The 12,749-nt window shown below is 47.5% G+C and overlaps 1 protein-coding gene across 1 annotated transcript; it reads left to right on the forward strand.

The window, feature by feature from the left end:
* Window positions 1–2,709: 2,709 nt before the first annotated feature.
* Window positions 2,710–7,354, forward strand: pim1 (Pim-1 proto-oncogene, serine/threonine kinase). Its single transcript, XM_079742108.1, has 6 exons — window positions 2,710–3,061; window positions 3,304–3,410; window positions 3,526–3,576; window positions 3,840–4,206; window positions 4,809–4,985; window positions 5,123–7,354. The coding sequence occupies exons 1-6, from the start codon at window positions 2,989–2,991 to the stop codon at window positions 5,392–5,394; spliced, it is 1,047 nt and encodes a 348-aa protein (XP_079598234.1). The 5' UTR covers window positions 2,710–2,988; the 3' UTR covers window positions 5,395–7,354.
* Window positions 7,355–12,749: the final 5,395 nt, after the last annotated feature.

Raw genomic sequence — 12,749 nt, forward strand, 5'->3', positions numbered from 1 at the left:
AAATTAATTACTAGGAATTAGATAGTGTTTGTTGTTGTTGAACAGGAAGCCTGATTGGTTTTGAGATTTAGGTTGGATGAGTATCAGTTGAGTGTGCACACACGCACACACACACACACACAAACAAACAGTATAAAATATATAGCAATTCCTACTCATGTAATTCTAAATACATATCATAAATAAGTAACAGATGCACAGCATATATGCATGTGCAGGATTATTAATGCAATGTACAAAAAGCATGCACACACACATATACACACAGGCACACGCACGTACACACACGAACCCTTTAACCTTAAATAAGATTCAGCGACGGTTGAGTCGTGTCAGGGCGGGCGGTATTTATGTGGAAAGAGGAAGTAATTCACAGAATTTGACATGTCCCCCCCCCCGACCTCAACACCTCTCTAACCAGCAATGCGCTTCTTAGTTCCCATCACTGTTAAAACCTATGAAGTGTTTCTGTGCTTTTGTGTTTCCCAACTTCATCCTTCCGAGAAGAGGAAGGAAGCCCATTTGACCAGACACTGTTTCATATTATAACACGCACAAATGCACACACGCACACACACACACACACACGCACACAGCTATACAGCGAGTAAACGGAAAACCAAAGAGTTGACTAGAATGCAGCAAAAACGCAAAGACACGCACACACACCACTCAATACTGCACACACGCACACAAACACAAACCGACTACATTCATACCATGTTCGATGGCCAAGATCGCACTAGTGGTGGATGTGAGCTGTAGGGGGGGGCCAAGACCCCCGCCCAGGGGGTCTTGGCCCCCCCCCTACAGCTCACATCTAAGAATGGGGTCTGCACCTCCACCTGCTCTACCCCCACCCCACCAGGCCCCCTCATGGCAGACCCACACAGGCGAAAGTGGATCATTCATATGGCTAGGCTCTCATGTAGCTTACGCTAGGGTACATGTGCTAGCATTGCCCCCCCCCCCCCCCCCCCCCCCCCCCCCCCCCCACACACACACACACACACACACACACACAAACACACACACACACACACACACACACACACACTCAGCCCAGGGGCCACGTGTGGCTCTCCCTGGTATCCCCCCTATCATGCCGGCATTACCTGTGTGGTCAAGTCCCCCTCACCTCTCCCCCTCTCCTTGTTCCCATCCTACCCTCCTTTGGGATGCATCCAGGTCTCCACTTTCCCACATTCCTGACATACATCAACCCAACGACCCCCGCGCAACACACACACACACACACACACACAAACTCCCCCAGGTCGCCAATAGGTTATATATGAGACCCATTACGTATGAACTAGAACTATCTGTAAGAATCTCTGGACATGAGCAGATAAAAGATCTTTTGATGAAGGGTGGAAAAAAGAAAGGAAATATAGACTTAATCTAGTGACGTCATACAGACTTTAATCACGACTTTTTCCATGTTCGATGACGTCATTAACGTAAAGTCCATAAATTACAACTTTTGGGGGGCTAATAATGAGTCATGGGTGCATGGTGTGCGCACATGCGCTTGCACGCCGAAGGCATAAACATAAACATAGGTCATGCAAATCGTTGCTTTTTTCGGGGGCATTCCTGACGACATTTGTTAACTCTGTGTCGCTTTTTGTGAAACACACAAATGTTCGGTTCGGGTAATTCACCGTTAAATCTTAGAGTAAACTCCAACGTGATCCTGAGGCAGAGAGAGAGAGAGACACGAGTCACACAAACAGAGAGAGAGACAGACAGAGAGGGAACAGGAGAAGGGGGGCTGCCATTCAGACAATGCCTGCGCGGGAAAAGAAATGAGGGCGGAGAGGGGAGGGGGAGGGTAGCGAGGGTAAATGGAAGTCTTTTATCTCGAGTTTCCCACATCCTGTGAACAACTGAAAACGCGGCCACCCAATTTGAAAGAATGAGTGGAATGCGGCCATTTTCTCTCCGGAGCGCCTCGGCTCCAAGGAGGGATGAGAGCTATTGTATTCCAAGAGGGAAACTCAAACATGGACTATAATTCTAGGCACCTACCCAGCCAATAAACGTTAGTAATGTGAAAGTAATCAGGTAAAGAATGGAGGTTGGAACGGCTGGAATGCGTTGATGAACTGCCCTGGTGTGGTTTATGTCTCTGTCGGCCAGAGCAAACTCCCGTAATGGCCCAGGGAATTCCTCCTCACAAGTGAGAAGAGCAACCGCCCGGAGCCGCGAAACCTGCCAAGTCTGTTCACTCGGTAACAATAAAGGAGACGAGTGCGACAAGACAGACCTATGGATAACTACACCATTATTTAAAAAGTTCGAGATATAGTATGAAAAATAATTTCGAGAAAATAAAATATTTTCCTATTTTTTCACAAAAAGTCTTTATAAATTCACATATAATACTATATCAAACTAAACTGTTGGTTGTACAACAGTCAGTGTTCGGGATGTTTGAGTGAGTTTCCCGCGGTTGGGAAGGGGTGGTCCCTTCGGCTTTGAATTTGCATTTCCCTCCAAACATAATTCTCTTTTTTGGCGGGTCGGTTATGCGCACCACGTCTTGTCTAACCAAAAAAAAAAAGCGGAAAAGCGGATGAGCTGCTATTGGCTCCTAAGCGGAGGCGGGCAGAAGGGCGTATGACGAAGGCCACGACGTAACACCCATTTACTATGGCTTTATAGACGTCCTGGCTTCTGTGCCCTTATTCAAAGAGCCGGTGTCCTGCCGTTCAGACTGCGTTTTCCTACTTGTTTATATTTGAATTTTACCGAACTCACTGTTTACAAAACACCGCTCAACCGCGTCTCGTCGTTCTTGTTTTTCCAACAGGAAAAATAATACTTTGGACGAGGTGCGCTTTTCCCGTGTTTTTTTTTCTGGATCTGGATCTATCGGGTTTTTCCCTCTGCAACGTGGATCACGCGGCTGCGACCAGCGGATCATAACAATACTAAGATCATACCAGAGAAACACGGTCCTCTCTCCTTGGATTTACAGACATGCTGCTTTCAAAGTTTAATTCCTTCACCCACATCTCCTCGGTGGATATGCCGGCGAAAAACCAGCTCCAAGGTAAGAGCCCGCGGTCTTCTCCTCTTGTGTCTGTGGTGTCACGCAGGGCTGCAGCTATGGCTCTCTCTGGGCCGCCTCAGCCTCACGCGTTACATAGTCCTTAGTGCCCCACACCCCACCATAGCCGCTGTGGGCTTCACATCGAGCCATCGGGTCGGATCTCCGTCGATTTCATCAACCTTTATCACCGTCCAGACGTGATATGGTTTCTAACGTCCCTCGTTGTGTTTTGATCCTGACAGTGAAGGACAGGGAGACATTTGAGAAGATCTACCAGGTTGGCGGAGTGCTGGGAAGCGGGGGCTTCGGCACCGTGTATACCGGGATACGAGTGGCCGACGGATCACCGGTTAGTACCACCATCATTGATGCTTATTACGGTTTTCTGGTATTTATTCGCGATTGTTTTGTCTGTGCGGTGGAATACGTTTATTTGACGTGGACATGTTTTTTTATTTCCATAGGTTGCTGTCAAACACGTTGCCAAGGACAGAGTATCCGAGTGGGGCGAATTGGTAAGCCTATGTTTATAATTTCCCCAATTGTTATTTAACGGTTATAAACCGATATGAGTGCAGTATCCATGAAAATTAAATATATATATATATATATATATATTTTTTTTTTTTTAAACCCTTATTATTATTATTATTATTATTATTATTATTATTATTATCATTATCATTATCATCATCGTTTTTATGATTGTCATCGAGGTTTTATAACGTACAGTCCCTGTTTCGTGTATTAACGTGGGTTTATTATTTGCTCTTATTAGCCTAACGGCTCTCGCGTCCCCATGGAGATCGTGCTCTTGAAGAAGGTCGGCGCGGGATCCCGCGGCGTCATCAAGATGCTCGACTGGTACGAGCGACACGACAGCTTCATCATCGTCATGGAGCGGCCGGAGAACGTCAAGGACCTGTTCGACTTTATCACCGAAAAGGGCGCCCTGCCCGAGGAGCTGGCCAAGAACTTTTTCCGCCAGGTGCTCGACGCCGTGCGCCACTGCCACAACTGTGGCGTAGTGCACCGGGACATTAAAGACGAGAACATCCTCATCGACCTCCGCACCGGGGAAATGAAGCTCATCGACTTCGGATCCGGGGCCCTGCTCAAGGACACCGTCTACACAGACTTCGACGGTAAGCTGGCTAACACTCTGTCACCATTTGTTTCGGTGTATGTTGATTCCGAAGGGGTTGTCCCAGGCTGCTGAATTCTGTATTTGTTTATTTATTTTTTGGCCGTTTTTTTGGCGCATACAACGTCACAGCAAATGCAAAGGTTGAGCAGACATTCCTCTCAGGCATTAATGCAGACGTCTTGGTTCAAACGTGCGGTTGTCATTGCCACCTATCGGTGGGAAGGGGTATTTTTACAACTCAAAGTTTGTAAACAAAGTCACGTGTCAGCCAGCCCGCCCACAGGGCCTTCTAACCACACACACGCAAACAGCTGTGGAGACTCAGGGCACCTGAGCCTAATAATACTTTGAGAAACCCGATTAGGCCAAAGATTAGATTAGCGTGTAATCTAACAACAATAGTTACAAAAACAATTTCGCAACACATTATTCAACAGTTAACAATAAACAAAAAAATAAAAGGGTTAAATTCGCCAATTTTTAATTCGCCATTTTTGAAACCTTTAAACCTTTTATAGTGATTAATAGTATGTTTTGTTCCCAGCAAATGCTATATAAATTGGTTTCTAACCGTTGTTTTATCTTATTTTGTGTCCCCAGGCACCAGAGTGTACAGCCCGCCCGAGTGGATCAAGTACCACCGCTACCACGGTCGCTCGGCAACGATGTGGTCTCTAGGCGTGCTGCTCTACGACATGGTGTGCGGCGACATCCCCTTCGAGCACGACGAGGAGATCGTCCGCGGCCAGGTGCAGTTCCGGCGCAGAGTTTCCACAGGTGAGACCCCCTACCCCGAAACCGAGACCCCCCTGCGGCCTCACCGTCTCATAGCGTACACATCAAGAGCATCCGCCATTGGACGGTTCCCCCCAACTGACCCCACCCCCCCCCCTCTCTTGTTTTCCGCCAATCAGAGTGCGAGCAGCTCATCCGCTGGTGCCTGTCTTTACGGCCCGCCGACCGGCCCTCCTTCGACGACATCATCAACCACAGCTGGATGCAGGGCGCCTCCTCTTCCCCCTACTCCACCTCCGCCATCATCACACACCTGCAGCAGCAGCAGCCCGCCGCCGGCGCGCAGGCCGAGAAGACGGTGGTCGCCGCGCCGACCACGGCCGCCACCGAGCTGCGGCTGCACAGCATCGCCCACGAGGCGGGGCCCCCGGCCGTGGCGGTGGCGCAGTGACTGGCCCCTCGACGTCCGCCCACAGCCAGGCGGACAGGAATCGATTGAAACGGACTGGGCCTCTGAGTGACATCAGAGCGGCCGCACAGTCGCCGGGCGCTTCGCCGCGCTCCACCCACCCCCCCTCCCCCTCCCCAACCGGGACGGACGGACGGACGGAACGGACCCAGCGCGGTAGAAGTCTACCGCGCTGGGAAAGGCGAGAGAGAGATCGCAAAAGACTGTGACCCTCGCCGCAAGCCGCCCGCCAAGGACGACGCAGCAAACCCCCCCCTTCGATTGGGACCCCTCGGCCGCACGTCGGTTGTGTGTGGAGCCGGGGTTCGTTTAGGCCAGGCCTAGGGGGGGTTGTGTGTGTGTGTGTGTGTGTCTGCACACAGAGAGGGAAGGCTGCGACGCACGCACGGAAGGGGGGCGAGAGCCCGAGAGCTCGGCAGCCCCCCGTCCCTCTCACGCTGTCAGGGGGAGCCGGAGAGACCCAGAGAGACTATTTCAATAAGTGCCTTTTCTGTGTGTCTGTCGTGGGGGAGGAGGGAGTGTTGGTCCTGAAAATACTTGAATACTCAGAGAGCACGGAAGCCCTGTTTTTTTTAACGAGCTGTTTGTTTCCTAGCCGGCTCTCGCTTCTTTAAGAGCTTCTCTTCTTAGCCGTCTTATTTTTTTATTTTTTTGTATTCCCCTCATGGGCCTAGATCAGTGAAGCCTATGCCTTTTATCGCCATAACGACCACTACTACCGCCACCGCCACCACTACTTACTACTACTACTACTGCATACTAGAAACACACAGCTCAAATGTCACCCGCAACTGGACAACCTCATATAAGCAAACGGCTAAGACAGCCCGGGTCTGTGAGCAAACAAAACCTGATACACTGGACTTAGCTACCTGCCTTCTTTTTACTACAACACCCACACATACACACCTTTACTCTACAACACAGGCCCGGCCCCGCCCACCTCCTACTGTAAACAAAGGGCTACGAGAGCCAGGGCGTGGGGGAGGGGCGGGGCCGCTTCTGCTGCTGCTGCTGCCGCCGCCGCCGCCTAGGGGCCCCGCCTTTAAGAGGGACCCCTCCCTTAGGGCACATTGGCAATGCATCACACACACACCCACACACCACCGCCCAAACCACCAACACCACAGCCACAACACCTTCCGCTCTGCTCCTTCTTCACACACACACACACACACACACACACACACACACACACACACACACACACACACACACAGGGCAACCGAAAGAAAACAAGGAGATTAATGTTATGGTATTTCTGTTCAAAAAAGAAAAACAAACACAGTGCCTCAAACGCATCCTAATTTGCTTTTGTGAATAACGAGAATAATAATAAGAGTATTTATTATTGTTGCGGTGAATTTATTTTTTACACCCACGCAATGATGTTTTTATTTTTTATTGTGGAATTGTATTTATTATATTTTATTTATGAGAAAGATTTGGGGCTATATCCGTGTAATTCATTCCACAGTTATTGAAGGGCGCACATATTCTACAAACAGAAAACAAAAAACCACACACAACACAACAGAACATTAAATTGCTGACCATATTTATGACTTTAAATTTGAAAGAACAGATGTGTGCGTGCGAGTGTGTGTGTCTTTGTTTATGTCCTGTGTGTATCTATATATGTTTTGTGTAACAATGTCCCGAAAGCACTTCCATTTTAATGTATGTGAACTTTGCCTACTGATGGGAACTGATTCAGTTGCCCCCTGGTCTGCTGTGTGGGGGACCGCCTGGAGTGTGTGTGTGTTTGTGTGTCTACGTGTGTGCAGTTGAGTGTGTGTTCGTGTTCGTGTCACGTCGAGTTGCATGATTGTGACATGAATCGTTTGTACGTCTGTTCGTTTCAATGTCAAAATAGAATTGCAAATGATGTTAGAAGCTATTTTTATACGATTTCAATAAATATTGTTTTTTAAATCTTAAACCGTTGCCTCCTTGTCTGATTGAAATACAGCCCCCATCGTGGAATGAGTTTGTTGTGTACTACTTGGGAGGGTGGGAAAAATAAGACACATGAAATATGGTATGATCCAGTCCGACTCAAGCTGCTGGGGAAGGCTAACACTGTGGTCAGATTTAGCCAAACAAGCGTGAAACAATTCTGGGTGAAATTTGACCTAGTACATGGAGTCACGATGGTCAAAGGGCACCTTGACTCACACACACACACACACGTGACTCGCGTGTGGGTTGTGTGAGTCAAGGTGCCCTCTTGTTAACAAATGACAAACTGATCAGTTGACCCCCTCAGGGAGGGAGGGAGGGTGGGGGCAGAGGGAGGAAGTCATGTGAGCTCTGCAGAGTTTCATATCATGGATGCCATCCATGGATAGATTTGAAATCTGACATAGCTGTGTGACAAGCAATCACCCAGGACAGACCGGTTCTCTGGGTTAGTGGAAGCAATGCATTTGCAATTTACTATTTAGTCATTTAGTAAGTTGACACTTTTATCAAAAGCAGTTCATTCTGATACAGGTCATCAAGGAGTAGTTTAGTTATTTATTTTAAGCATCGTAGTCATCAAGGATGATTAAAGGTTAGACTGGGGTCACAGGGGATCAAACCCACTACCTTTAGTTCTGCTGAGCTGTAAGGAGATTGAGAAAAAGGCTGAATTTGTTTGATGTTAATATACAGTGGGGCAAAAAAGTATTTAGTCAGCCACCATTTGTGCAAGTTCTCCCACTTAAAAAGACGAGAGAGGCCTGTAATTTTCATCATAGGTAAACCTCAGCTATGAGAGACAAAATGACAAAAAAAATCAAGAAAATCACATTGTCTGATTTTTTAAGAATTTATTTGCAAATTATGGTGGAAAATAAGTATTTGGTCACCTACAAACCAGCAAGACTTCTGGCTGTCACACACCTGTAACTTCTTCTTTAAGAGGCTCCTCTGTCCTCCACTTGTTACCTGTATTAATGGCACCTGTTTGAACTCCTTATCAGTATAAAAGACACCTGTCCACAACCTCAAACAGTCACACTCCAAACTCCACTGTGGCCAAGACCAAAGAGCTGTCAAAGGACACCAGAAACACAATTGTAGACCTGCACCAGGCTGGGAAGTCTGAATCTGCAATAGGTAAGCAGCTTGGTGTGAAGAAATCAACTGTGGGAGCAATTATTAGGAAATGGAATACATACAAGACCACTGATAATCTCCCTCGATCTGGGGCTCCACGCAAGATCTCACCCTGTGGGGTCAAAATGATCACAAGAACGGTGAACAAAAATCCCAGAACCACACCGGGGGACCTAGTGAATGACCTCCAGAGAGCTGGGACCAAAGTAACAAAGGCTACCATCACTAACACACTACGCCGCCAGGGACTCAAATCCTGCAGTGGATGATCCAGAACAGGATTGGGAGAATGTCATATGATCAGATGAAACCAAAATAGAACTTTTTGGTAAAAATTCAACTCGTCGTGTTTGGAGGAGAAAGAATGCTGAGTTGCATCCAAAGAACACCATACCTACAGTGAAGCATGGGGGTGGAAACATCATGCTTTGGGGCTGTTTTTCTGCCAAGGGACCAGGACGTCTGATCCGTGTGACGGAAAGAATGAATGGGGCCATGTATCGTGAGATTTTGAGTGAAAACCTCCTTCCATCAGCAAGGGCACTGAAGATGAAACGTGGCTGGGTCTTTCAGCATGACAATGACCCCAAACACACCGCCCGGGCAACGAAGGAGTGGCTTCGTAAGAAGCATTTCAAGGTCCTGGAGTGGCCTAGCCAGTCTCCAGATCTCAACCCCATAGAAAATCTTTGGAGGGAGTTGAAAGTCTGTGTTGCCCAGCGAAGGCCCAAAAACATCACTGCTCTAGAGGAGATCTGCATGGAGGAATGGGCCAAAATACCAGCAGCAGTGTGTGAAAACCTTGTAAAGACTTACAGAAAACATTTGACCTCTGTCATTGCCAACAAAGGGCATGTAACAAAGTATTGAGATTACCTTTTGTTATTGACCAAATACTTATTTTCCACCATAATTTGCAAATAAATTCTTTAAAAATCAGACAATGTGATAGATTTTTTTTTTTTCATTTTGTCTCTCATAGCTGAGGTATACCAATGATGAAAATTACAGGCCTCTCTCATCTTTTTAAGTGGGAGAACTTGCACAATTGGTGGCTGACTAAATACTTTTTTGCTCCACTGTACATCATCGTTGTCCTCAGTCTGCCTGCAAGCGTCCTGAAGCAAAATACACATCCGCCTCCGAAATAATAACTAAGCCTGATACTACTTACTCCCAGTATCAGGCTGTGGGAATTAGAAAACGGTTAATCATTTTTATTTAATTCATGGTACGTTTGATCTCATTCTGCCCTGTAGCTCTTCTCCCAGGGGGGCATTGGTTCCTCTTGGTCGACTCTTCCGTCTCCCAGTGCGAGGGAGAGCAAACGGAAGAAACCTGCTGGTTTGGGGATTTGAGTGGAGGGTTGGTGACTCACTCTGTCCCCGCGGCAACACACACGCACTTCAGTGTGGAGTTACCTTTGTTCAACTTGTGATTAACCCAAAGCAAACTACACCAAACACAAACAGATGGAAGAGGTTCTCAAGGAATAGTAGGCCACGCCGCCCATTCATCGGATTACTTTAATGAGGGTAGGGATGTGTCTGCATTGTTACCATCCGTGTTGACTCAGAGGCAACCACTTGGATCACCCGGACCCACACAGTGTCTTTTCTATCAGTCCTGCCCACACTGTTGCGACCGCATGGGGACTCTGTGATGACTAGGCTTCCCACTGATACTGTTTGTGTGTGTGTGTGTGTGTGTGTGTGTGTGTGTGCATCTGTGTGTGTGTGTATATTTGTGTTTTTGTGTGTGTTTGTGTGTATTTGTGTTTGTGCAAGTATATGTTTGTATATGTGTGTGCATGTGTATTTGCATGCATGTGTTTTTGCATGCATGTCTGCGTGTTTGCCTGCGTGTGCATGTGTGTGTGTGTGTGTGTGTATGTGTGTGTGTGTGTTTCTTAGAAAGACAGGGAGAGAGAGAGACTGAGTTACGTAAAGACAGAAGGGGAGAGAGCGAGAGACAGAGACCGAGAGCGAGAGAGACAAAGAGACAGAGACAGAGAGAGAGAGTGTGGTGCGTTGGGGATTGCAGTGTCTTGGTGTTACACAACTGGACAGTTCCAGTCAGGCAGGGAGGGGTCAGGACACATAGCGCAACACTTTCTCTTTCTCTTTCCCAAGAGGTCCGCCTTGGCCAAGTTACGGGAAAAGGCCAGGCCGCGAGCCAACTAGCTTATCAAGGAGACAATAAGTCTTATCAAGGAGACAATAAGTCTTATCAAGGAGACAATAAGTCTCACACACACACACACACACACCGACACACACACAAACACACACACACACATGCACAATACTTCAAACAAAAAACAAACACACACACAAAAAAACTGGCAGCCACACACTCACACACAACAACACTACACATGCACACACACACCCACACACAATCATACACACATGCACACACACACACGCACATGCACATGCACACACAACAAAAAACTGCCAGCCACACTCACACACAACAATAGTACACATGCACACACACACACACGCACATGCAAACACATACACACACTCAGGCAAACAACACAAGTGTTTAGCTGCAGTAATGTCCGGTCTGTTGCTATTTGTCTGTCTGTCTGTATACGGCTTCAGGATACTCAGATGGAGGTATGTTGAAAAAACTCTGAGAAGGCCTGGGGATGGAGCAGCAAGGGCCAAATAGCCAAGAACCATAGAAGCACTTAGACAAGCCAACTAATGGAACGGGACAGCCAACCGGACGACACACCAACTGCTGAAGGGCCAATCAACACAGGGGACTGTCCTTAACGAGGTTAACGAGGGTGACTCCTGAAGGACAACCTGAACTGCAACTTAACTGTCTGACTTTTGAGCTATTTACCTGTCCATCTATTTATTCACAGACTGTCTGCCTGACCATCTGTTGGTGCAACCACTTAGGCAAGCACACATGCACAGACACACACACACACACACACACACACACACACACACACACGCAAACACACACACACAACTAGTATTTGTATATTTGGCACGCAGGAACAAGACAGATGCAACGCCTTATTTTGGCAGGCCTGGAGTTATCCGGGCACGCGTGTCACATGGGTTCAGGTATGTCTTGGCATGAGCCCCTCCATTACCTTGTGTGAACTTGGATTAACATGCAAGAGAAGAACACTCTGTGGCACACAGACCCGCCACGAGACAACCGCAGATGAAAACAACATTCCAGCCTGGGGTGTTGTCACCGGTCAACAGGATGTCCAGGAGGGTGACTGAGACCTCTGACACACACTGTTTGCACAGGGTCGTGCAGGCACATTCGCACACACACACACACACACACACACACACACACACACACACACATACACAGATGGAGATATTGACATACACATGGATTGAAGTGACAGCAGCCTCTGACATGCACACAAACACCCACACAGTCATGCACACGGGCAAACACACACATTCATTCACACAGGAGTCAACACAAAAACACACAAAAACACGTTCATGCGCACAGACATGGTGAATCACAGACAGTCATGAACACAGGGGATCAAACTGAGATACACACAAACACACACACACACACACACACACACACACACACACACACACACACACACAGGGATTCCATGGTGGTGGATCATGGCCTCAGTGATTCGTTAGGTTGCTGTGTGCTCTGCTTAAGGACAGGATGACTAACTGTAGCTCTCACTGAACAGCTCTCCATGTCAGCCTCTGCTTATTCCCTCACACGAGTGTCTGCCGTCCGCACAGATTACAGTCCAGGAACAGCCGCCTGCCAAGTAAAACAACGATTTTCTTTTACTGAAATGGTAAACATTTATTACAGCAGCAGAATATCTTGTATTCTCACTCACATCATTTACCTTTCGCAAGTCATAGGAGAATGTTTATATTAAACATAAAATGTGTGTTTGAAGATGCACTCAAAGGAAGGTTACTGGCATCACGACAGCAAAGGATGCTCACTTATTGGAGTTTGTATGATGTCCCAGCCTGGAGTTTCAGGTGAGATTGACATTAAATGTGCAGAAGCTATCATAATCTCTCGATGACTATTGCAACTGACAGTTGTGTGTGTGTGTGTGTGTGTGTGTGTGTGTGTGTGTGTGTGTGTGTGCGTGTGTGTGTGTGATTGTAGGTGTGTGTAGGTGTGTGAATCTGCGAGTGTTCAAGCAAGTGCATGCATGCGCTCCCGCGTTCCGCTCATGCGTT

The sequence above is a fragment of the Pollachius pollachius genome (genome assembly GCF_949987615.1).
Source record: "Pollachius pollachius genome assembly, chromosome: 8".
Classification (NCBI taxonomy): Eukaryota; Metazoa; Chordata; class Actinopteri; order Gadiformes; family Gadidae; genus Pollachius; species Pollachius pollachius.

What these genes read in the sequence shown, in the direction of transcription:
- pim1 (XM_079742108.1), top strand. Translation starts at nt 2,989, where the DNA reads ATGCTGCTTTCAAAGTTTAATTCCTTCACCCACATCTCCTCGGTGGAT. An exon ending in GGCGAAAAACCAGCTCCAAG is followed by an intron (nt 3,062 to 3,303) that starts GTAAGAGCCCGC and finishes TGATCCTGACAG; the next exon opens with TGAAGGACAGGGAGACATTT. An exon ending in CCGGCGCAGAGTTTCCACAG is followed by an intron (nt 4,986 to 5,122) that starts GTGAGACCCCCT and finishes TCCGCCAATCAG; the next exon opens with AGTGCGAGCAGCTCATCCGC.